Source organism: Mya arenaria, chromosome 12 (assembly GCF_026914265.1).
Source record: "Mya arenaria isolate MELC-2E11 chromosome 12, ASM2691426v1".
Classification (NCBI taxonomy): domain Eukaryota; kingdom Metazoa; phylum Mollusca; class Bivalvia; order Myida; family Myidae; genus Mya; species Mya arenaria.
In genome coordinates, this window is record NC_069133.1 from 24,728,153 (window position 1) to 24,754,937 (window position 26,785).

Genomic DNA, 26,785 nt, shown 5'->3' on the forward strand with positions numbered 1-26,785 from the left:
TGCATTGAGGTTTGTGCATGCGGCAATATGACCGGGAACTAATACTCAGTATCCAATCACATTGGATTCAGATCCCCAATACTCCCTTCACGACCTTACCCTATATACAAAGTGTACTGAAACAATGTGAACGTCACGATATGATTTAAATGAGAATGCTCTGCAACCAGTGTCAACTATAAGTGCATTAGCAATATTATCCGGAATAAAATATGTCGGGGCTGCGGGACCATCCGCAGTGCGTTAGGGGTGCCATTCAGTATTCATTGTCAATGTTGTGCATTTAATGTTTATCCGCAGTGCTTTAGAATGCATCTCTGTGAACAATGTTGGATTTATACAATTAAAAGAAATCCTAAGATGCACAGGTTTCATGATTGTATTCGTTAAGGCCAGTCACAATTCTAGGCATTTAGCAAAATAATTATAGCTGGGTGTTGTACCCTGCACTTTTGGCAGTATACCGTGTTCGCTGACCAATCGACCAATGTCGCGAACTAGCCGACTAATGTCACAAGAAATAACACATCGAGCAAAGTAGCATTTGCCACGGACAGGACACATGACCATGAACATGTGATGATTCCACCGATGGTAAAAGTGGAGAGCTTACAAAACCAATAGTTGGTTGGTGACCACCCTCTGTCATTTCGAAATCCGATATGGCTACTGATAAGTCATTCACAACGCACTTAAATGACCGCTCTTTTGATCACAATGGAAGTAGCTTTAGTGGTAAATCGGTCGACTAAGAAGAACTAATCGAATGGCGGCATATTGTCGATTCTATACATTATTATATTCATTGTTTTTAATGTTCATTAACCTCCTATTGATCCTTGTATGTTTGCCCATGAACACACAATAACAGTCAATGATGGCAACAAACCTACGTATTTATACAGTGCATTTTCACTTGTCGATTAACAGTTATAGAGGTATATCTGTACCACTATTAAAACTAGGGAGTAAATATAACAGTTCGAAAGAATTGCAACAACATTTACATAAGACATAGTCCGTTCTTCTGTCGCGCTTGCTGATGTTTAAAATGCTTACCGATGATGATATCGATGAAAAAATCGATACTACAGTATATTTGTTACAAATTTATCTATTTTACCCATTACACCCATATATTCAGTGTTTGTGTTATTCAATGAAGCGGACAAATAAGATACAAAAAAGCCACAACTTTCAAATGGTTCGTACATGACACCCAAAACGAAACCAGATTAAATTAAATTACCCATTCATATTGTTTAAATATTCTTCAGTGTTTATTTATTATTAATATGAGCAGATCATTCAGATAAATGTGAATAAGACAAAGGTATCGACTAAGAATTTATTTCGTAATTAAGAATCTACATTTTAATTGAAGTTTACTGATCCTTTCTTTATGGTTTACGATCAGAAAGAAATCTTTAAAGAAAATACTTAAACAAGATATGTCGTGTTCATGACGTACAGCCATACATACATAAAACATACACCCATAAAATATTGAATGAACATGAATGTAAGCATTTCATCAAAGAATGTGAACGGAAAGAAATTTATCATCCCACATTCATTTCAATGTTTTTTATAAAAAAAATTATTTATTTCAGGAACACAAGAATAACAGGAAATAAAAAAATAGCAACTCATAACCATGGTTAGGAAATAATGCAAATAATACATCTCATATAATTAAGGCATGTCAGAATGAAATCAGCTGGAAGAAGGGTTATCATGAAGAGCATGCAATATTAACGAGACTAAAACACCACAAACAGTTTCATGAGAACTAATTTGATGTTAACAGTAAAAGGTAGTAGATATTGATAACAATCAAAGCAACAAGAAACGAGAAAAAGCACAGGACATCAACAGCGTAACTAACATCTTTCCAGGTAAATGAGACGTCGCGATCTTCCTCAAACGCAAACTTCAGTGCTTCGCGACTTTTTGCGGTTGTTGATTTGATTTTTGCTGGCGTAGAAATATCTTCTACTTTTTGTGATTTGCAAATTGACTTTCTGCAAAGGACTGCAGCTGCTATGAAAGCAATGAACTTTGGGGGACGAGACTTTTCGCTTTTATGGAAGATTACCAAATTCAATACGGCCAAAACACACATGAGCGTGCTAGTAGTCAGTGTTGCCAGCAGGTAATAACTTAGAACAGGGAGTGGGTCGGACGTTTTCGGCAAGTTATCCCCAACCAAGGTCATAAACACGGCCAAGGAGAGGAGAAGGGTCACTGCGTATGAAACCCGTTCCCCGGCGTCGGGTGGCAGTATGAATACTAGGAGGTTGATCACAGCGAGAAATACTATTGGCATTATAATGTTCACAATCATATAGGTTGACTTTCTCTCTAAGCTGACGGTGAACAACGCAACAGGTGTAACGTCGTTCCATATTGCAACTTCTCTTTTCAAATCGAGAAGAGCCCATTCACCATTTCCATTGAACGTTGATGACAAGTATGACATATTTCCTGCATTTAGATTGACTTCTGTGCTGATGAAGCCAGGGACAACGAACTTGATGGTGAAGGACTGTAAAGATGAAAAACGATGAAAGAATTAATTAGTGCATAGGAGGTTTAAGTTTTACATATCAAGGCAAAATAATTATTTTAGTAAACACTGAAATAAAGTTAACCTGGTATTAATTATTTTAATCATTTGTCACAGTATTGTTTTCATATTTAAATACAACAGCTCAATATCCATAATATTAAACTGTACTTTTCTTCCGTAAATTCAGTATATCCAAACAGTTTGTTTTGCGAATTAAATAAAATAAAAAATTGGTACGCATATACACATCGTTTTTCATGAAACTCCTTTCCAAAATACGATGACCTTTGTCTGAACTACTTCGTCATCAGAACTAAGAAAATAGGCAAAATGAATGAATGTGTCGTATCTTCACCGAAAACCCGGCCATTTGACAGTTTTTTCTTGCCTGGTGAAGGAATCATTCGGATGCGTCGAAGAGAAACGTTGATAAATTGTTGTCACGTAATGCCATTCTTACAAATTGTCATTAAAGTAATTCTGAGTCATACACGTCAAACTTACAACATGTGACAACAGATTATGTTTGGCAAGTAAAACCTGTATTTATGACATAAAACTCGAATCTGTGACTGACCTGTTTATCAAAAGGATAATACTTCGAATCCAACGGAGAATTCACCGAATATACACCAGAAGGGTAGAACATAATTGTTCCGTCTGACAATAGCCGTACAACACTTCTGTCCTCAAGTTTGATGGCTGTGGCGGAGGAATCGGGATTCGATATAATCAATGGTGGATACCATACTTCGGAGATAGGAATCATCAGTGAGAAGATATAGTTGTTTTTGGTTGGATCCCATTCCAGCATCTCATCTTTCCATATTAACTCCAAGGTTCCGGTAATCGAAATTTTACCCGTTAATTCGTTAATTTCCTTTAAAAGTTGAAATATAGAGTAAAAATAGGAGATCAATTACTCTTTTGAAATCTGAAATATACTACAGCCTTTCGAATATATCCTACTTGACATCATTTCGTATTATTTGATATTTAATATAAATAAAGGCATTTTTTCAAAGAAACCGCATGGAAAATAAACTTAAATTTTTGGACTTTAAGATGATAGTTTAAACAAATAAAAAAAACTTGAGTTTGAGCAAACGGTATAAAACTTAGTTTTTGTGAATATTTTAGGTATGTAAATTCAGACAAGGGAACTGCAAATGGGGTTAAATTTGACAATGGTACTGTTGTTAAGATATGTACATTTATACAGTTTAGAAAATATGAAACTAAGTCCATTTCAAAGCTGAATAAGAGTATTTTCACACCCTTGAAAAAAATCGTAATTTGACATCATTGGGTGGCCAAACGCTGCTCTAAAATTTGTTTTAAATATTACAACGTCAATTAAATTAAATGAATATTTTTTTTTTTTGTTTCCACATGATTTAATAAAAAGCAATATCTATTTAAAATGGCGTAATGAGTTCGTACCTGAATGCTGTAAAGAGCAAAATTGATATCCACATTTATAGCCTTGTTTTGGTCTACGATGGGGCGGTGGTTCTTGTTGTAATCCTTTGTTAGAGTGGACCACAAGGTTTCGGTGTCTTCTATTGAATGTGAATAACTACCTTTCCAGAGAAAATACGAATACACGCACAGAGTCAAGAACACATTAGTGACCATTTTTCCTTTTCAATCAAATGAAACCAAATGTCTGTCTATGTTTAAGCTTTTTCGATATTGTCCGTGTTCAATAAATACACATAAACTAAACTTCCATTCTGAAGACAATTGAAATATAATATAAACTGAAGTGTTAGATTACAGTGTCATGATCATAAAATGAATAGTTTTCGTTAGTGAAACTTAATGATTGTTGGTACCAACTCAAGCATTCGACAATTGCTATTGAAATAAGTATTTATCCTCATTTTGTGCTATCGTACAGTTCAAAAATATATCAATTTCGAAATGCCGAGGTTTTAATCGAAAACATCAAAGACATAATTTGTTTTCAATCATATAAAGAGTAACTATTATACGAATTATTATCGATATAATTATAACAGATCGCTGTAAGTGTTGCCAAATTTAGCCAAAGAAATACCATTTGCAGGAATAAATATTTAGTGAAAAAAATACGAAAATAAGTCATCTACTCCTTTCACTTGTTCACCGTAATGAAAACAGAACCGTCCATCCTAACTCCGTGAAATAAATATAACACTTTTTTTTAAACATTGTTCATAAATTCACGAGACTCATTGACGTGTCTTTATATAATAAACAATGTTAAAATGAATGGAATTCAATGTTGTTTGAGGGGGATGGGTCATTGGGGAGTTGGGTTATTAAACAGTATTTAAACAGCACTTTTGACAACCGAACCCTAAAGAAATGATTGATCGATTACTGAATGAATGCTTGAAAGGGCCTAATGTCCCGATCATTTGTAAAAAGGTAATTTAATGAGAACGCATTACAAATTCCATGTAAAATATGAGACCGAGTCGATCCTAAAGCATTCAAACAGCAAACCATTTATGTGATACAAAAGTATTCACAATTAAACGAAACCATGATTAAGTTCAAATAATGTGGTTGTTTTCCGAACCTTTTTATCCAAGTAAATATGGTAGACAATTGGGGAAACTGTCGATTAAATTGATAAACATACGTGTCAATCAGCCGCTTTTAAATTTGGTACTATCGGTTTTACTTTTAAATATGGATATATTGATATAACCAAACTGCAATATTCAACTTGCAGTCTAATCCTTATCGTGTGACGACGCCGTTAACTGAAAGTTTTAAAGTTGTTTAAGTTTTAAAACAGAATGATAACCAATTATTATTTTAGCTTTTTATCCCTTATTTACAAGGATGTAACAATTGTTGCGCGAGGGTGTGGTCATTTGACGTGATGCATTAGAGTGCCCCGGGGAAATCCAACTTATCGCAATCAGTTTACCCTTTGTCTTCGGGTCCAGTTAAAAAAAAACTACCTTTATTTAATAAATCGTTATACGATGAGATAAAAGTGCATATTTTATACAGTACAGTACATTATTTGTTGTGGCACCAAAGGTCACATGAGGACGAATCAAACAACACTTGTTAATTTTGTCGGCAAAAAATGGTATCATATGACAGTGGTAAGCAATGAAAATAGTGTGTGAGAAATAATAACGAATAATCTATATAAAATAATAAAATGTCTATGAAGAAAAAGATAATAACTGTTCCTTTCTGTTGTGATAAATAATTGTATATGGACATGTAATTATACAAAACCTCTACCGGTGGAAACCCTATTTGAAGTGAGTCTGTTATCAATAGAAGCAAAAACGACGTAAAAAACAACAATTTCATGTGGTATAGTCACATGATTTAACATATTAAATTTTACATAAGTGCAAATTGAAATATGATTATTTATCTTTTTAATTTTGACAGAATTATGTAATGGCCGTTTGAATCATTTTTTTCAGCCAAAATAAGTCAAATTCAAAACCTCTGTATTTAAATGAAATGAATTATATATAACAAAAAAAAATGTTTTGTTTTTCTATAAATTGAATACACAATTTTAACTATCAGAGTTTAAAATGTGTTCAGCAAATAGTCCATCATGATTTTTGTGATGGAAAAAATGCATTTTGTATAAGCTAGCAATAAGGTAAAGTAACAGAACATTTATTTATTTTTGGTATAAGATTCTTGTACGTGTAGCTTCACGTTAATATAAAGTTTGTATATAAGATATTTATTGACATTAAACATGGATCACGAAATATCTCCTTAAATATGCACTTATAGGTTCACAAAAACATTCGAAACTCGCTGTGCCGATCTGTTTTATCTCGAAGTTCTGATAATGACGAACATTTTTGGGTACATGTTGGGTTAATAAAGACATTTTTTGTATTTCGATTAAATTCAAATTCCGTTATCTCGAATAATCTCCCGACTTCGACATAGCGAGTTTCGACTGTATTCGCATAAATCAATGTCCTCATGTTTTTGTGCATGTCATTTTAAACATGTATAATGTACACAACTTTGATGACGAAGGGCAAAAAAAACTCGGTGAATATGTAAACAAATCCGTACGAGTAGTACTTCGGAACTTCTCTGTTTTATAGTTTTATAGTTTATACACGAATGCTTCTGTTTCTCTTCCAAACGTTCTCCTCCGGGACAGGAAATTATTAAATGAATTGTATATTTTTCGACAATCATGTATAACGTTCAAGTTTAATGCACTTTAATGCATTTTATCTATGCCTTAAAATTAACATTTTGTTTTCGATTTCCTTCCATAGAAAACCGTTCGGTGCTGATTTTCATTGCATCTGCTAAAATCTATAAAAAGCAATAAATTGCTCAGACTTTTAATTATTACCGCTGTAATTGCAAAACACACACACACACGCACGCACACACGCACACGCACACGCACACGCACACGCACACGCACACACACACACACACACACACGCGCGCGCACACAAAGCATTTCAAGTTCAACATTTCGCTCCACCCTTCCTCTGATGAAACATGTGCTCTATCTCGATTATTACTTTTCTTTCGATTAAGAAAGCAGCACATGGATAAATATGTTTGTAAATAACGTTTCTTATTCGGTAGCCTGTACAATGAAGTACAGTTATTAAAACATGTGCTTGTAATGGAAACATTGCAATATGTTTCTTCAGGAAACATACAAACAGTCCTCTTGCAGTACCTTCAGAACGGTGAATCATTAACGTATTAAAACAACAACTAATGACAACCTCTTAAGATCTACATGCATTTTTTACAATAAACTATTTAGTTATGTGCTCTTCAATGCCGTTACACGCCAGTCACATACTCGTATGAGTAATAACTGAGACTAACTTTTTCGATTGCACAATTCATAACAAACCAGATATTGTATTCTTTAGTTTAACGAATATGTTGAATAACACACACACACACACACACACGTTTTATATACTCCCAAAGAGACTTGCAACGTTTAAAATATTCTTGCAATACAATGAATATCTCAAAAGTGTATGTCCGATACCTTTCTGTCATGTTTGCAATTTTATTAGGTATAATTTATGCAAAATTGTTCTTTAATTAGTGTGATGTGAACAGCACAATGTAGTAAATGTTAATTGAACACAATCCAATGAGGAAGCCGACAAAACACAGAATATCAACAACATAACTAACGTCCTTCCATCTTAGCAAAACGTCTTTATTATTCTCGAATGCAAGCTTCAGTGGTTCAAAACGATTCTCGATTTTCAGTTTGCAGTCCGCTTTTGAGGAGGTATCATCGACTTTAAGCGAGTTGAAATCTGTTTTTCGACGGACGACTGTAGCTGCTACGGCAGCAATGCACTTTGATGGTCGAGACTGCTCATTTTTGTAGTAGATTGCAAGATTCAGAATGGCCATGACACACATGAGAGTGCTGATTGTCATGGTTGTCAGCAGGTCATAGCTAAGCACTGGAAGAGGATCGGAAGTCTTTGGCAGGTTATCCCCAACCAATGTCATAAACACGGCCAAGGACATGAGTATTGTTACAGACAATGAAACCCGTTCCCCGGCTTCGGGTGGTAGCACGAACACCAGCAGGTTGATTGCAGCCAAAAACACTATTGGCAATATGATGTTCACCACCATAAACGTCGACTTTCGTTCTAAGCTGACGGTGAATGTAGCAATAAATGAATATTCATTAAATATTTCAACCTCTCTTGTCATATTAAGTACGGATCATTCACAATTGCCATCGAAAATAGATGACAAGTATGTCATTCCTGCGTTTAAGTTAACTTCTCTTTACATGAAGCCAGCAACAACGAATTGGATTGAAAAGGCCTGTAAAGAAAATAACATATCCGATACCTAATGTCGTCTACCAAATATTGTATACAGGAAATTGTAAAAATATAGTACTTTCTATAATGCTGAAAGTAATATATTACCACTAAATGTTTTAATGATAATACTCCAAATATCACGTGCAAAGTGAGACAAAAACAACATCAACTCGCACTAAACAAGATGTACAATACCTGTTTGTCAAATGGATAATACTTCGAATCAAGTGGAGAATTGATCTCGTATACCCCAGAAGGATGAAACATAATCGTGCCATCTAACCAGAGCCGGACAAAGCTCCTGTCTTCGACTTTTATAGCTGTAGATGTGGAATAGAGGTTGCCGATTATCAGAGGTGGGTACCAAATTTCGGAGACATGAATCATAAGTGAATAAATGTTGTTGTAGTCAGCCGGGTCCCAGACTAACACTTCGTCCTTCAATATTAGCTCCAGGGTCCCGGTAGTTTGTTAATTTCCTAGAAGTACATTTGTTGAAAATGAAATTAAAAATGCATACGCCATGCATTGAGGTAATTGAATAAATGGCGGGTGTCACAGTCAGTTGAAGAATGAGTTTATAGTGTGTATCTATGACGTAAAAATACATTCAAACTTAAAAGATGTCTTTAGCATTCATGCTCCTCTAAAGAAAACAAAAATCCTAAATATACTAAAAATAATGAAGTCCGAATATGAAGCTGTCTCCCATTCAGCTATATTATCATCCCGACATTCAATGTTACAGAGTCGAAATGTCGTGCTGAACACGTTCAAACATTGGGCTGGCTTAACAGTCTGCTTGACCAAGTCTGCTGGTCGAACCGGTTCTACATTTAGCTCGACGTTCAGCTCGACATTTAGTAATTAAGTCTGAATGTCAACCTCATCCATCATTCAGCTCGATATCTAGGTCAAAATTCACAATGTTCAGCTCGACAAGTTTCACATTTGTAAAAAAAGAGTTGCAAAATTAAAAGAATGCTCCTTATATATCTAAAACAAATGTGTTTGTTCATTTAGTTTTACAATGGCTTAATTTTACTCTTTACTGCGGCACTCTAGTATGTATAGTTTTTAAAATTATGTACTATGAAATTTAGTTTCTTTCATATTTGTATCATAAAACAGAAATGACACATTTCTTACCTGAATGCTATATAGCCCAAAGTTTATATCCACGTTGATAGCATCAGTTTGGTTTTGTATTGGTCTGTCGTTCCTGTTATAACCTGCGGTCAGATCTGACCACAATTTCTGAGTATCATTCAATGTAAATGCGTAACAGGTTTTTTCGAGAGGCAATGTATAAAACAATAAGACGACGACAAAAAGTTTAACCATTTTCCTCTTTACCCACAGCTCCTTTCGTAACACTCGTAATGCAACTATTGAAAGCCAATGTCCAAAGAGGCTATGTACATGAAGTAAAATGATACAGGGGAATCATATCAACATCATCATAATCACAATCATCATTATCGATGGTGGTTGTGGTTGTGGTGGTGGTGGTGGCGGTGGTGTTGTGGCGGTGGTGATGACAGTGGCAGTAGCAGTAGTAGTATTGTCAACATCAATAGCTGCAGTATTACCAGCTGTATTACTGAGACTTGAGAACACACGTATTAAATTACCAAACATGTTGACCTAATATATTTATTTAAACTACAAAACAACACAGTCGGTTCTGTTCGGTGGGTTACATACCTATTTACATTAACGATCGTGGGGAGTCATGTTATTATTTAGGGTGGAGGAGGTCAATATTTTACAGAAAAGGAGTCACTCAGGGACAACGACCGCGGTCGTGATTTCTGTTGGTCAAAATATGTTTGTATTTGCAAAAACAAATCGCAATCTGTCACTTCTTCACATCTTTCTAAGTAAAATTAAATACATTTTTCCAAATCTTGACCCAAACTGCAGCAACTCCCTAGATATGATAACATGATTTAACACATGGTCAGATTCTCGGTCAATTAGGGGTTAATGTGTAGCTGAAATTGACTCTCGTGTAGAAATGAAAAGTGGAAAAATTGGCTGGTATTTCTTGGCATGTTTTTCCGCAAATATGAATGTATATATCTTAAACACGAATGACGTGTCGTTCGAAATGACAGGTTAGTTACAACGTCTTCCGTTCGTGTCAATCGGGATATGAAAAGCGGAAAAAGATGGAATGTGTAAGCATGACGATGACAATAAATGTATTTCAAGTGTAATTTCATCATTAACTAGAACAATTTGTCGAAATACGATGTCAATGATTCTAAAGATGGTTCAGGCAAGGAGACTGACAAGAGCAAAGAGTTGAAAGACATAAATAATGTCGAAAATCTCAATGAAAAAAAAACAACTATGAAAACGTCTCTGAATCATTCTTAAAAGCTCAAAAGAATGATAAATATGTTGATGAAATTATTTAACTCATCGACTTCCAACATTGGAGAAATATTGATGATGGGAGAGGAAAACCATTCACATCAAAACGTGCTTAACGCAGAGCAAGAGCAGGTTTAAATGTCACATGTTAAATTAATAAATGCTTCTAATTGTAATAAATATTAAATCAATTTAACAGATGAATAAATCGGCCAGAAAATCGCATCGAGTTGAGTAGCCACGGACAGATTGTTAAAGTGGACAGCCAATCCTTGTCATGACATGCATGGGGAATATGGTAGATATGGCTACTGAAATTGTGACATGGACGAATTTTAATGCAAAATGCAGTGTACTTATATAACTTGCCGAACGAAAAAACAATGCATTTGTACTCACAAGGTTGTAACATTGTTTTTCGTTCGGCAAGAATATTAGTTCACACCGCATTTAGCATTGAAATTCGAGCATGCGCAAATTGACAAAATAATGCGTATATATTTTTAAGAAGTTTCGTGTGTGTATTTTACAATTAATCACAATACAACATTCTAACTGTATTTAACTTTATGATTACAAAATTGCATATTTTTTCGTTCGACAAGAGGTATTAGTACACAGCATTTTGCATTGAAAGTCATGCTTGCCGAAATACTACCGGGAGATAGTGCCGTAACGGTTGGTAGGAAGAACCGTGTTTTGGTGTGACAATTAAAATAAGGAACGACATTCTACCTAGTACATTTATTATGATTACAAAATGACATTATTTTGCGTTCGGCAAGAACAATTTGTACACCGCATTTCGCATTAAGATTCGTGCACACTGCAATATGACTGGGAGATATTGTCTTAACCTTATTGTCATAAGAAGTTCCTTGTCTCTTTGTGAAAATTAAAAAAAAGTGCAACATACAATAAGTTTACATCCTTTTAATTACAAACATATAGTTATTTGTTCTGAAAGAACTTTCAGCATTTTGCAGTGAAAACCGTGAATACCGTATGTTATTGTTACAATTGAAAAGAGAACAAGACTCAACGCATCTTGCATCGAATTTTGTGCATGCCACAATATGACCGGGAAATAATACTCAGTATCCAATCACATTGAATTTAGATCCCCAATACTCCCTTCACGACGTTACCCTATATACAAAGCGTACTGAAACAACGTCACGATATGATTTAAATGAGGTTGCTCTGTAACCAGTGTCAACTATAAGTGCTTTAGCAATATTATCCGGAATACAATATGTCGGGGCTGCGGGACCATCCGCAGTGCACTAGAGGTGCCATTCGGTATTCATTGTCAATGTTGTGCGTATAATGTTTAAGGAACTATCCGCAGTGCTTTAGAATGCATCTCTGTGAACAATGTTGGATTTATACAATTAAAAGAAATCCTTAGATGCACAAGTTTCATGATTGTATACGTCTAGGCCAGTCACAATTCTAGGCATTTAGCAAAATAATTATAGGAGGGTGTTGTACCCTGCCCTTTTTACAGTATACCGTGTTCGCTGACCAATTGACCAATGTCGCGAACTAGCCGACTAATGTCACAAGAAATAACACATCGAGCATAGTAGCATTTACCACGGACAGGACACATGACCATGAACATGTGATGATTCCACCGATGGTAAAAGTGGAGAGCCTACATAACAAATAGTTGGTTTGCGACCACCCTCTGTCATTTCGAAATCCGATACGGTTACTGATAAGTCATTCACAACGCACTTAACTGACCGCTCTTTTGATCACAATGGAAGTAGCTTTAGTGGTAGGTAAATCGGTCGACTAAGAAGAACCAATCGAATGGCGGCATATTGTCGATTCTATACATTATTATATTCATTGTTTTTAATGCTCAGTATCCTCCTTTTTACCCTTGTATGTTTGCCCATGAACACACAATTACAGTCAATGATGGCAACAAACGTATTTAAACAATGCATTTTCACTTGTCGATTAATAGTTATAGAGGAATATCTGTATCACTATTAAAACTAGACAGAAAATATAAAAGTTCCAAACAATTACAACTAACACCATTTACATTAGACATAGTCCGTTCTTCTGTCGCGCTTGTTTAAAATGCTTACCGATGATGATATCGATGAAAAAAACACGATACTACAGTTGTGTATATGTGTTACAAATTTATTTATTTAACCCCATACACCCATATATTCAGTGTTTGTGTTATTCATTGAAGCGGACAAATAAGATACAAAAAAGCCACAACTTTCAAATGGTTCGTACATGACACCCAAAACGAAACCAGATTAGATTAATTTACCCATACATATTGTTTAAATATTCTTCAGTGTTTATTTGTAATTAATATGAGTGGATCATTCAGATAAATGTGAATTAGACCAAAGGTATCGACTAAGATTGTATTTCGTTATTAAGAGCCTACATTTTAATTGATGTTTACAGATCCTTTGATTATAGTTTGCGATCAGAAAGAAATCATTGAAGAAAATACTTTAACAAGATATATTGTGTTTACGACGTTCAGCCATGCATACATAAAGTATACACCAATACAAATATTGAATGAACACGAATGTAAAAAAAGGCATTTCATCAAAGAATGTGAACGGAAAGACATTTATTATCCCACATTCATTTCGATGTTTTTCATAAAAAAAGATTTATTACAGGAACACAAGAAAAACAGGATATATATAAATTTTACTTTTTAGCAACTCATAACCATGGTTAGGAAAAATACAAATAATACATCTCATATAATTAAGGCATGCTAATATGAATTCAGCTGGAAGAAGGGTAACCATGAACAGCATGCAATATTAACGAGTATAAAACACCACAAACAGTTTCATGAGAACTAATTTGACGTTAAAAGTAAAAGGTAGTAGATATTGATAACAATCAAAGCAATAAGAAACGAGAAAAAACACAGGACATCAACAGCGTAACTAACATCCTTCCAGGTTAATGAGACGTCGCAGTCTTCCCCGAATGCGACCTTCAGTGCTTCACGACTTTTCTCTGCTGTTGGTTTGCTTTCTGCCGGCAAAGAAATATCTTCTACTTTATGTGATTTGCAAATCGACTTTCTGCAAAGGACTGTGGTAGCTATGAAAGCAATGATCTTTTGGGGACGAGACTTTTCGGGTTTATGGAAGATAACGAGATTCAACACTGCCAAAACACACATGAGCGTGCTAGTTGTCAGGGTTGCTAGCAGGTAATAACTTAGAACAGGCAGTGGGTCAGACGTTTTCGGCAGGTTATCCCCAACCAAGGTCATAAACACGGCCAAGGAGAGGAGAAGGGTCACTGCGTATGATACCCGTTCCCCGGCGTCGGGTGGCAGTATAAATACTAGGAGGTTAATCACAGCAAGGAATACTATTGGCATTATGATGTTCACAATCATATAGGTTGACTTTCTCTCTAAGCTGACGGTGAACAACGCAACAGGAGTAACATTGTTCCATATTGCCACCTCTCTTTTCAAATCAAGAAGAGCCCATTCACCATTCCCATCGAAAGTCGATGACAAGTATGACGTCTCTCCTGCGTTTAGATTCACTTCTGTGCTGATGAAGCCAGGGACAACGAATTCGATGGTGAAGGACTGTAAAGATGATGTAAGACTCTATTAGTGCATTGGAGGTTTAATTTTGCATATCAAGGCAAAGGAATTCTTTAAGTAGACCTTGAAAGAAAGTTAACAAATGAACCTGGTATTAATTCATTTGTCACAGTATTGTTTTCATATATAAATACAACAGCACAAAATCCATATTATTAAAATGTACATTTTTTCAGAAATTCAGTATATCCAAACAGTTTGTTTTGCCATTAAAAAAATATGTACGCATTTATACATCGCTTTTCATGAAACTCCTTTTCAGCATACGATGACCTACGTTTAAACTACTTAGTTATCAAAACGAAGAAAAAGGTATAATTAAATGCATATGCCGTATTTGCGACGAAAATCCGCATTGCGTTCGATTGTAATTTAAAAATACACACCCTGGAAGCGGATTGTACAAGTTTCCCCCTAAAGTATATATGAATAGCTATAGGAACTAGTTATATATGTAAAACACACTAAAAGTCCACCGAACCGGCCATATGACAGGGACCATTGGATGAATTAAAGAGAAACGTTGATAAATTCATTCTTGTCACGTTATGCCATTCTAAGAAATTGTCATGAAAGTAATTCTGATTTATACATATCAAACTTACAATATGAGACATCAGATCAGGTGTGGCAAGTAAAACCTGTATTTATGACATAAAACGCGAGTCTGTGACTTACCTGTTTATCAAAAGGATAATACTTCGAATCCAACGGAGAATTCACCGAATATACACCAGAAGGGTAGAACATGATTGTTCCGTCTGACAATAGCCGTACAACACTTCTGTCCTCAAGTTTGATGGCTGTGGCGGAGGAATCTGGATTCGATATAATCAATGGTGGATACCATACTTCGGAGATAGGAATCATCAGTGAGTAGATATAGTTGTTTTCGGCTGGATCCCATTCCAGCATCTCATCTTTCCATATTAACTCCAAGGTTCCGGTAATCGAAATTTTACCCGTTAATTCGTTAATTTCCTTTAAAAGTTGAAATATAGAGTAAAAATACGAGATAAATTACTCTTTTGAAATCTGAAATATACTACAGCCTTAATATAAATAAAGGCATTTTTTTCAAAGAAATCGCATGGAAAATAAACTTAAATTATTGGACTTATGGTATTAAGATGATAGTTTAAACAATAAAAAAAAACTTGAGTTTGAGCAAACGGTATAAAACTTAGTTTTTGTGAATATTTGAGGTATGTAAATTCAGACAAGGAACTGCAAATGGGGTTAAACTTGACAATGGTACTGTTGTTAAGACATGTACATCCATACAGTTTAGAAAATATGAAACTAAGTCCATTTAAAAAAATTGAATAAAAGTATTTTCGCACCCTTGAAAAAAATCGTAATTTGACATCATTGGGTGGCCAAACGCTGCTCCAAAATTTGTTTTAAATATTACAACGTCAATCAAATTAAATGAATATTATTTTTTTTTCTTTGCACATGATTTAATAAAAAACAATATCTATTTAAAATGGCGTAATGAGTTCGTACCTGAATGCTGTAAAGAGCAAAATTGATATCCACATTTATAGCCTTGTTTTGGTCTACGATGGGGCGGTGATTCTTGTTGTAATCCTTTGTTAGAGTGGACCACAAGGTTTCGGTGTCTTCTATTGAATGTGAATAGCTACCTTTCCCAAAACAATACGAATACACGCACAGAATCAAGAACACATTAGTAACCATTTTTCCTGTTTTCAAACCAATGAAACCAAATGTCTGTCTATGATTAAGCTTTTTCGGTATAATCCGTGTTCAACAGATAAACATTAACGAAAATTCTGTTCAGAAGAGAAATGTTAAACAATATAAAAGTGAAGTGTTAGATTACAATGTAATGATCATAAATGAATAGTTTTCGCTTTTATGAAACCTAATGACTCATGATTGTCGGCAGCAACTCATGCATTCGACAATTGCTATTGAAGTAAGTAGTAGACTTACAATGTGGTGTAAATTTTGTAATGGCAAATATTTATAATGAAGAGTTGTGAAATCCCAATAATGGAATTTCAAACGATTATAGTAAACTTTATCCGAAGTATTGTGCTATCGTACAGTCCAAAAATATATTAATTGCGAAATGTCGAGCAATTGATCGAAAACATCAAAGACATAATTTGTTTTCAATCATATAAAGAGTGTCTATCATACGAATTATTATCGATATAATTATAACAGATCGCTGTAAGAGTAGCCAAATTTATCAAAAGAAATACTCAGTGTTTAGCCATTTGCAGGAATAAATATTTAGTGGAAAACAACACGAAAATAAGTCATCTACTCCTTTCACTTGTTCACCGTAGTGAAAACAGAACCGTCCATCATAACTCCGTGAATGAAATAAAACAGCCTTTTTAAACATTGGTCATAAATTCACGAGACTCTGATGTGTGTTCATGTAATGATCAATGTTTAAATGAATACAATTAAATGTTGTTTGAGGAGGCGGGGGCATTGGGGAGTTTGTAAATTGAAAATTATTTAAACAACACTTTTGATAACCGAACCCTTAAGAAATGATTGATCGATTACTGAATGAATGCTGAAAAGGGAAATATTGTCTCAATCATTTGTAAAAAAGTAATTTAATGAGAACGTATTACAAATTCCATGTAAAATATGAGACCGAGTCGATAGTGAGGCATTCAAAAAGAAAACCAATTATGTGATACAAAAGTATTCAGAATTAAACGAAAACATAAATAAGTTGGAATAATAGTTGTTCCACACCATTTCTTTCCAGGTAAATATGGTAGAGAATTGGGCACACTGTCGATAAAATTAATAAACATACGTGTCAATCAGTCGCTTTTGCATTTTGGTACTATTGGTTTAACTTTTAAATATGCATATATTTTTATATTACCGAACTGCAATATTCAACTTGCAGTCTAATCTTTATCATGTGACGACGCCGTTTACTGAAAGTGCTAGTTATCTTTCGACTATTCTCCTTAAACCAGATATTTTAGAGGTATAGTCAAAAATGTTGTCCCTCGGTGGAGGGGATGTCATTCTGAATGGCTGCCCTCGGCCTTTCGGCCTCGGTTGACAACAGTTCAAAAGTGATCCCCTTCACCTCGGGACAACAGTTTTGACTGTTACACAAATGCCCATGAAACAACCGTATACTACTTTTATTCAAAATTCCTTGAATCGTCAATCAAAATACAATTTAAGGTTTTGTAAGGGTATATAAAACGAAAATTAAAACCAACTAGAACGACAAGAGAAACGGATTGCAACATGACAGAACACGAGCTGATAGTTGCACATCAAATGCTGTATAACACTTCAGTAACAGCTTGCACCATGAAACTGCCGTGGTTGCAATAATTCATTTTTTCAAAATGGAAATTCAAAACGAGAACATTTTTAGGCTAAAATTAATTGTAAATGAAGTTTTCCACACAGCGCGCCAAATTGTATGCGATCGTTAAGTCATTTAGGAATTGACGTCGCTGAAATAGCGTATCAGCCCCGAGCACGTTATCAAATTGTTATTTCACTTAAATAGACAGTGGAATATCATTTTTATATCACGGTTTAATCTTCAAACTACCGGAAAAGTTTCACTCGTATATGACGATCGTTCAAATCAAGTCGGAATATTTAATTAATTAAAACGCTTTTGTCAGTTAGTTTAATGCACATTTGAATTTAATTCATTCACTGTCAGTCTTTAAGTACTTAAGAGTAGTTGATTAACACTTGGTCTACTTTTAATCTCAGCCCTGTGAAACAAAATGCTCAATGCGTACATGATACTGCTTTGATCTTGATATTGAAACTCAAACTCTTCGAACTCAAATAAAGGATGAAGTTGTAACCCAAAGTCCTTGTCCATTTGTCCTGTAAGTGCTCATTGCATAGAACTATCCTATGTTTGCGCTAGACTTGTTTTGTACGGATTGAACTGAATATAGGAAGGGGAACATTAAATGAGATATAATAATGCATTATACTGAACATGGAATCAATGTTATTCATTAGCGCTATTATTAGGAATTGGATGAAATTGCTAATGTTTATTTTCTTTCTCTTTGCAGGTTTAACATTTTTTCAAAGCCAAATCCACATGGAATAACATCAGTATGGCGAGCTATCGTAACTTTTTTCAATTAGAGCAATCCCGTCTGTCATTAGCGATTGCCGGCAACATACATAAACAATTTAAGGCGCCCTTCCCTCTTCACGTGATACAGGTACCACAGAACGAAGAAGCTCCTTCAGATATATAAAAATTTAAGTTTTAAAACAAAATAAGATAAGCAAATTATTATCATACGATTTAATCCCTTATTTACAAGGATGTATCAATAATTGCGCGAGGGTGTGGTCATTTGACGTGAGGCATTGGAGTGTCCCGGGGAAATCCAATTTATCCGCAATCTGTTCACCGTTTCGCTTCGATTGAAGTATCAGATACCCTCAATTAAGAAGACAATCAGTTGCGGTAAATAATACATCATATGAATATTTATCAATGTTTATTAAGTTCATGTTTTTAAAGTAACGCTCTTGTTCAAAATCAATTCATACACATTTATAGCAAACATGTATTTTGAGTGATAATCTTTAAACTACTTACTAAATAATGCCTTTATGGAAAATATCAATTACTGATAACAAGATTGTAACCGTGTATTCAATAGCGGATAGCGCAAAAAATGTTTTAAATGATTGGTGAGTGCAAAAAGATTTTCTGCGATCTATTTTAGTTGCATATTGCATAAATACTGTGTTTTCTGCTCCTTTGTTTCAAATTAAACTCGGTATCCTTTACAATAACCATTTTTGTTGGCATTTATTCATCTATTTATGTATACTTAAACAACTGTATTAATTGTGGTAAAAATATCTTGGAGTAAGAGTGCATGTTTAAGGTCGTGTGTGAAGAAAGTGTAAACCTGATATCAATACCTGTTAAGTCGCTTAAACACGAAAAGATGAATATTGAAGAGGCCATGAAGACATGTATCTGATAGGGAAAGAATCAACAAGATGTTACAGTAAGAGGCAAAGAAAACCACCTTTATTTGATAATTCGTTCAAACGAGATAATAGTGCATACACGATATATACCGTGTAAATTGGATACGAACGTACTTTTCATAATTTGACATTGTATATCCGGTATATTTAATTTCGTTACGATATGTAAGCATTTTTAGTATAACAATAGTGCATTCACCACTAAACGCAAGAGAAAGAGAGAGAGAGAAATAAAACCAAACGTTCGTAAAATCTCAGATTTTGATACATTTACCTCTCCACAGAATTGAACCAACTTTTAATTTTAAACACTGTATATGAACACTTACTACATCCAATCACTCTTTTAGGATCATTTCAACAAAAGGTTGAAATGTAATCATCACAAAAATAATTATAATGGTTTTGTCCTCAATTATTGTATTGAAGTTTGCTAATCGTTCTATTGATCAATTGTATGTTTTGTAAAGAGGGAAAATGAGATTTCGATTTATTTGTAATGGAGTTGGGTGATCTAAATGTAAAGATAATTATGAAAAAGATTGCTTCATTACCAACGCTTTTCAAAGGAAGAACTGATAATATTTGTGTACAAAATATCAATAACGAACAATGAAAATAATGTCTGAGAAATAATAACGAATAATCTATATAAAATAATAAAATGTCTATGAAGAACAAGATAATAACTGTTCCCTTCTTTTGTGATAAATAAGTATATATATTTACACCTCAACTTTCATTCCTTAAATGAATTGCCTATCGGCAATTGCGTTTATCAATCGATGAACGCAACATCTTCGGATATGTTCGGATCGCAATTCAACGCATAACAATATACATGAAAACTATTGATCTTGTTATTGTTTGCATTGTTTCAGCAGGTCCCGTTAAAAAATATATCAACATTAAGAAAGTGTTAATTAACTATACATTTGCCATAAGTGTTTCAATTTTACGTTTTAAAGTGATTTCAAGTGGTATATCTCTTCCTGCGTTATTGTGACGTCATTTGAAAAAATGTTTCAGGTTACAGTTGGGTCGTTCTATTTACAGAATGGGTAAGAAAGGATTACTTAAAGGTTTCTTAAATGAAATGAACTATTTTTTAAACAATTATTGAATGAAATCATGAACTATTGGTGTAAATATAAGTAATAAATTGCGGGGTTGATGTCATCATCGGAGATATGAACGCAATTTTGCTGGTAAAAGTATGCGTGGGATCCTTCGGATTCTACACACTTTGACCAGCCCAATTGTGTTCATACCCCGATAATGACATCAACCCCGCAATTCATTCCTTAAATGAACATGTAATTATACATAACCTCGATCGAAACCCTATTGTGAGTGAGTTATCAAAAGTAGCAATAACGACGTAAAAAACAATTTCATGTGGTATAGTCACGTGATATACCATAATAAATTTTACATAAGTGCAAATTCAAATATGATTTTTTTTTTACCAAATTATGCTATGGCCCTTTGAATCAATTTTTCTGCCAAAATAAGTCAAATTCAAAACCTCTGAATTTCAATGAAATAAATAATATATAAGAAAAAAAATTGTTTTGTTTTTCTATAAATTGAATTCACAATTTTGACTATCAGAGCTTAAAAATGTGTTCAGCAAATAGTTCACGTTAATATTTTTGATGAAAAAATATATTTTGTATTAGCAAGCAATAAGGTTAAGTCACAGAATATTTATTAATTTTTGGTATAAGAGGTATTGCAAAACACCATGTGTAAGAATACATGTACGTGTAGCTACACGTTAATATAAATATAATATATAATTTAAGATATTTATAGACATTAAACATGGATCACGAAATATCTCCTTAAATATGCACTTATAGGTTCACAAAAATATTCGGAACTCGCTGTGCCAATCTCTTTTATCTCGAAGTTCTGAAAATGTCGAACTTTTTTGGAACATGTTGGGTTAATCAAGATATGTTTGTATTTCGATTATATCCAAATTTCGTTTTCTCGAATAACTTTCCGAGGTCCTTACGACTTTGGCATAGCGAGTTTCGACTGTATTCGCATAAAGTAATGTCCTCAGGAGTTTGTGCATGTCATTTTAAACATGTACAATGTACACATTGTTTGATGACGCAACGCAAAAAAATCGTTGAAGATGTAAACATACCCGTGCAAGTAGTGTTTCGGAACTTCTCTTTACTTTACACAAATGTTTCTGTTGTTCTTCAAAACGTTCTTTTCCGGGACAGGATATTGAATATAGAAAAGAAATTGACAATCATGTATAACGTTCAAGTTAAATGTTCTTGTATTTTATCTATGGCTTATAAATTAGCATTTATTTTTTATTTTCATCCAATCAAAACCGTTCTGTGCTTATTTTAATTGCATCTGCTAAAATCTATAAAATGCAATACATTGCTAAGGCTTTTAATTATAACCGCTGCAATTGCAAAAAACACACTATATTTCAGCATTTCAATGTCAAGATTTCGCTCCACCCTCCCTCTGATGAAACATGTGCTATATCTCGATTATTACTTTTCTTTCTATTAAGAAAGCAGCACATGGATAAAAATGTTTGTTATAAATAATGTTTCTTATTCGGTAGCCTGTACAATGAAGTACAGTTATTGATACATGTGTTTGAAATGGAAACACATGTTTCTCCAACAAACAAACATACAAACAGTCCTCTTGCAGTTACTTTAGAACGGTGAATCATTAACGTAATAAAACAACAACTAATGACAACCTCTTAAGATCTACATGCATCATTTTGTACAATAAACTGTTTCGTTATGTGCTCTTCAAGGCGCTTACACGCCTATCACGTTTTCGATTGCACAATTCAAAACAAAACAGATATTGTAATCTTTAGTTTGAAATATATGTTGAATAACACACACAAACACACGCACACGCACATGTACACGCACGCGCACGCGCTCACACACACACGCACACGCACACGCACACACACACAGACACACACACACACACACACACACACACACACACACACACACACACGTTTCATATACTCCCAAACAGACCTGCAAAAATAAAAATATTCTCGTAATACAATGAATATCCCAAAAGTGTATGTCCGATACCTTTCTGTCATGTTTGCAATTTTATTAGGTATAATTTATGCAAAAATTGTTCTTTAATTAGTGTGATGTTAAAAACACAATGTAGTAAATGTTAATTGAACACAATCCAATGAGGAAGCCGACAAAACACAGAATATCAACGGCATAACTAACGTCCTTCCATCTTAACAAAACATCTTTATTGTTCTCGAATGCAATCTTCAGTGGTTTAATACGTTTCTCGATTGTCAGATTGCTCTCCGCTTCTGAGGAGTTATCTTCGACTTTATGCGACTTCAAACCTGTTTTTCGGCGGAGGACTGTAGCTGCTACAACAGCAATGCACTTTGGTGGTCGAGACTGCTCATTTTTATGGTATATTGCAAGATTCAACATTGTCATGACACACATGAGAGTGCTTATTGTCAGGGTTGCCAGCAGGTAATAGCTAAGCACTGGAAGAGGATCGGAAGTCTTTGGCAGGTTATCCCCAACCAATGTCATGAACACGGCCAAGGACAGGAGTATTGTTACAGAGAATGATACCCGTTCCCCGGCTTCGGGTGGTAGCACGAACACCAGCAGGTTGATTGCAGCCAAAAACACTATTGGCATTATGATGTTCACCACCATAAACGTCGACTTTCGTTCTAAGCTGACAGTGAAAGTAGCAATTGATGAATATTGGTTTACTATTGCCACCCCTCTTGTCATATTAAGTACGGACCATTCACCATTGCCATCGAAAATAGATGACAAGTATGTCATTCCTGCATTTAAATTCACTTCTCTGTACATGAAGCCAGCAACAACGAATTGTATTGAAAATGCCTGCAAAGCACATAACAAAATCTGATATAAAAGTCGTTTAGCATATATTGTTTTCAGATAATTGTAAAAATATAGAACTTTCTATAATGCTGAATGTAACATATTACCACTATTTGTTTGATAATAATCCAAATATCGTACAAAGTGAAACAAAAACAGCAAAAACAACAAAAAATCACAATAATAGTTGTATAATACCTGTTTATCAAAAGGGTAATACTTCGAATCAAGTGGAGAATTGATCTCGTATACCCCGGAAGGATAGAACATAATTGTGCCATCTAACCACAGCCGGACAAAGCTCCTGTCTTCAACTTTTATAGCTGTAGATGTGGAATAGGGGTTGCCGATTATCAGGGGTGGGTACCAAATTTCGGAGACGGGAATCATCAGTGAATAAATGTTGTTGTAGTCAGCAGGGTCCCAGACTAACACTTCGTCTTTCCATATTAGCTCCAGGGTCCCGGTAGCCGAAACTTTCCCAGTAATTTCGTTAATTTCCTTCAATTACATTTGTTAAAAATGAAATTACAAAATGCTTATTCCATGCATTGAGGTAATTAAATAAATGGCGGGTGTCACAGTAAGCAGTAGCATGAGCTTTTACTATATATATATATATACAAATACATTCAAACTTAAAACATGTGTTAAGCAATCATGCTCCTCTATAAAAGTACAGATTTAAAATAAAGGTGCGTGAAGCTGAGTCAGAAATGAGCAATCCATTCAGATTTACACTAAAAATAACGAAGTCTGAATATGACGCTGACTCGTCATTTATCTAGATGTTCATATCGACATTCAATATTGCAGTGTCAAAATGTCGAGCTGAAACGTCATTGAACTAGATGGTATCTCGAGATGCCAAAGTCCGCATATCGACCTAGCAGAGTATCCGTCATTTACAGCTCGATATCGTAAGGTAGCACACTCCTAATGGTCATCATTTCAAACTATAATCAGCTAGATAATTTCTTCATGTGTATCATTTCCTGGATTAAAAAACAAATTTTAAACGAAATTTACCTAATTCAAGTTACCCTACCCCCATTTCAGAATTTTCGAATAAAACGACATCACTCGAGAGATCCTTCATTTCATTATTTTTTCAACATGTTGGTAAAAATTTCATATCAGAGTAATACGTAATATATTTGCTTTTAGAAATAATATATTATTGATCACATCATCAACAAATATAATCATACTGAACTGAAATAGCTAAATGGTATTTTAATTTTAACATACTGTTTTGACCGCGTAAAATAAGAACATCGAAGTTAAACATAAAATCAACATGTTCTAAAAATACTCATGACCTGTTCTTTATTAATAATTATCTTTAATCTTTTGGAAACAATATGCCAAAAAATCCAAATGTTTTACCGTCTCATTTTTAAAAAAAGAGAAAGAGTTTGTAATTCCCAACCACCCATTTCAGCCGTGCCTGCAGGCTATACAATCTTCTAAGAAGCTAATATTCTATTTATGTGTAGAAATGTATTTAATTACATTTTTAATGAAAATACAATATTAACCTCTGTTAAAAATGTTAGCTAATGAAAACAAAGAAGTAAACAAAAAATGTGCTTTAGGCTGGATTCGAACCACTGCCTTGAAACCCTCAAAAGGTTTGCTCATGTGCTGTCGATATAGGACAAAGTATTAAAATTTAAGAGTTTAAGTGGCGATTTTTATTAGGGGTGTGCTACCTTAAGACAAAAATACCGAATGTGTGGCTGGTTTATCAATCTAGTGGTCGAACTAGCTCGTCATTTACCTCGACGTTCAGCTCGACATCTAATAGCTAAGTCTGAATGTTTACCTCGGCCGTCATTCAGCTTGATATCTAGGTCACAATTCACAATTTTGAGATAGATGTTCAGCCTGACAGGGTTCAAATTTATAATAAATAGAGTTGCAAAATTAAAAGAACGCTCCGTATAAATCTAAGAATTTTGTGTCGGTTTATTTGTTTTTACAATGGCTCAATTTTACTTTTTACTGTGGCACTCTAGTATGGATAGATTTTAAAATTATGCAATATGAAATTTAGTTTCTTTCATATTTGTTTCATAAAACAGAAATGACACATTTCTTACCTGAATGCTATATAGCCCAAAGTTTATATCCACGTTGATTGCATCAGTTTGGTTTTGTATTGGTCTGTCGTTCTTGTTATAACCTGCGGTCAGATCTGACCACAATTTCTGAGTATCACTCAATGTATATGCGTAACAAGCTTTTCCGAGAAGCACTGTATAAAACAATAAGACGACGATAAACAGTTTAACCATTTTCCTCTTTACCAACAGCTCCCTCCGTAACATTTATACTTGCACTATTGAAAATAAGTGTCCAAACAGGCTTTTAGGATGGTTGCAGCGGTTGGCAATTAATATCATTGAGAAAGAAGACAGATAATGAAATATTGGCGTACGCTCTACTGATCACAAACTATTAGAGGATTCCCTACTGATCAGGAAAACATTCGTTCCAATTAGCGAAAATACTTGCATTGAGGTTTAGTACCAGTCCTTAATTAACATCACACGCGCATTAAACCTATACACTACAGGAGCTCAATTTTCACCGAAAGGTACTGACAATCGCAATATATTTCAGATTTATAGTACTAGGGGGGCTCTCATATCTTTTTCATATCTTTTTCATGCTTCTATATATATATTTATTATACCTCACTTTTATCTACAATGTTAAATTCCCATTACCCGAAAAAGAGATATTTTAACTGTCAGAAACATTTGCAACATTTTTGACACGTGACCAAGCGAAAATTCACTGTAAGGTCATGTGACCGCAGTGACATTTTGAATGTCATATAAGAGCAAATAACTACGTCAATATTTTAGCTAAATCATGACGCAAACAACAGTGACGTCACTATTCAGTGTGTACACAAAAACATCAGACGACAGGAACTGTCATCAATGTCATGGTTTGCAAGTATTTCCAAAGACGATTTAGACACTCTTGGTGGACACAAATATTCAAAAAACACAAAACGTGTAATCAAACGAAGTGCTTCTCTGTTTCGTGAATTCCTCGGCGAAAACTGCGGATTTGAAGGATTTTCAAGCGAGGAATTAAACAAATCTCTTCGAGCATTCTTTGCAAGCATAAGAAAGACAGATGGGTCGGAACTTAAAAAATCGTCACTGACATCAATTAAGTACGGAATTTGTAAATAACTGAAAGATGAATGTAAAATTGAAGTGTGCAATGACAATTCATTTTCGTCATGTCTTACAAAATTTAAGAGCAAAGTGACTGATCTGAAAAAAGGGTAAATGATGTATTGAACACAAAGAAGAAATTTCATCTGAGGATCTTCAACAACTTTACAGTAGTGAAAATATAGCGATTGACATTGACACACCATGTGGGTTGCAGA

The 26,785-nt window shown here is 34.4% G+C and overlaps 4 protein-coding genes across 4 annotated transcripts; all 4 read right to left on the minus strand.

The window, feature by feature from the left end:
- Nucleotides 1-1,334: 1,334 nt before the first annotated feature.
- Nucleotides 1,335-4,291, minus strand: LOC128212481 (neuronal acetylcholine receptor subunit alpha-6-like). Its single transcript, XM_052917965.1, has 3 exons — nt 4,016-4,291; nt 3,150-3,452; nt 1,335-2,548 (listed from the first exon to the last, which is right to left on the minus strand). The coding sequence occupies exons 1-3, from the start codon at nt 4,208-4,210 to the stop codon at nt 1,793-1,795; spliced, it is 1,254 nt and encodes a 417-aa protein (XP_052773925.1). The 5' UTR covers nt 4,211-4,291; the 3' UTR covers nt 1,335-1,792.
- A 3,366-nt stretch (nt 4,292-7,657) lies between these two features.
- LOC128210569 (neuronal acetylcholine receptor subunit alpha-6-like) lies at nt 7,658-8,293 on the minus strand. Its single transcript, XM_052914920.1, has one exon. It carries the CDS (start codon nt 8,291-8,293, stop codon nt 7,658-7,660), a length of 636 nt encoding a protein of 211 aa, XP_052770880.1.
- A 4,663-nt stretch (nt 8,294-12,956) lies between these two features.
- Nucleotides 12,957-16,362, minus strand: LOC128212082 (acetylcholine receptor subunit beta-like). Its single transcript, XM_052917338.1, has 3 exons — nt 15,941-16,362; nt 15,110-15,412; nt 12,957-14,413 (listed from the first exon to the last, which is right to left on the minus strand). Exons 1-3 carry the CDS (start codon nt 16,133-16,135, stop codon nt 13,658-13,660), a joined length of 1,254 nt encoding a protein of 417 aa, XP_052773298.1. The 5' UTR covers nt 16,136-16,362; the 3' UTR covers nt 12,957-13,657.
- A 6,173-nt stretch (nt 16,363-22,535) lies between these two features.
- Nucleotides 22,536-25,568, minus strand: LOC128210366 (neuronal acetylcholine receptor subunit alpha-7-like). Its single transcript, XM_052914679.1, has 3 exons — nt 25,473-25,568; nt 23,566-23,868; nt 22,536-23,367 (listed from the first exon to the last, which is right to left on the minus strand). Exons 2-3 carry the CDS (start codon nt 23,755-23,757, stop codon nt 22,615-22,617), a joined length of 945 nt encoding a protein of 314 aa, XP_052770639.1. The 5' UTR covers nt 23,758-23,868; nt 25,473-25,568; the 3' UTR covers nt 22,536-22,614.
- Nucleotides 25,569-26,785: the final 1,217 nt, after the last annotated feature.

What these genes read in the sequence shown, in the direction of transcription:
- LOC128212481 (XM_052917965.1), bottom strand. Translation starts at nt 4,210, where the DNA reads ATGGTCACTAATGTGTTCTTGACTCTGTGCGTGTATTCGTATTTTCTC. An exon ending in TTGCTCTTTACAGCATTCAG is followed by an intron (nt 3,453 to 4,015) that starts GTACGAACTCAT and finishes CAACTTTTAAAG; the next exon opens with GAAATTAACGAATTAACGGG. An exon ending in ATTATCCTTTTGATAAACAG is followed by an intron (nt 2,549 to 3,149) that starts GTCAGTCACAGA and finishes TCATCTTTACAG; the next exon opens with TCCTTCACCATCAAGTTCGT.
- LOC128210569 (XM_052914920.1), bottom strand. Translation starts at nt 8,293, where the DNA reads ATGACAAGAGAGGTTGAAATATTTAATGAATATTCATTTATTGCTACA.
- LOC128212082 (XM_052917338.1), bottom strand. Translation starts at nt 16,135, where the DNA reads ATGGTTACTAATGTGTTCTTGATTCTGTGCGTGTATTCGTATTGTTTT. An exon ending in TTGCTCTTTACAGCATTCAG is followed by an intron (nt 15,413 to 15,940) that starts GTACGAACTCAT and finishes CAACTTTTAAAG; the next exon opens with GAAATTAACGAATTAACGGG. An exon ending in ATTATCCTTTTGATAAACAG is followed by an intron (nt 14,414 to 15,109) that starts GTAAGTCACAGA and finishes TCATCTTTACAG; the next exon opens with TCCTTCACCATCGAATTCGT.
- LOC128210366 (XM_052914679.1), bottom strand. Translation starts at nt 23,757, where the DNA reads ATGATTCCCGTCTCCGAAATTTGGTACCCACCCCTGATAATCGGCAAC. An exon ending in ATTACCCTTTTGATAAACAG is followed by an intron (nt 23,368 to 23,565) that starts GTATTATACAAC and finishes TGTGCTTTGCAG; the next exon opens with GCATTTTCAATACAATTCGT.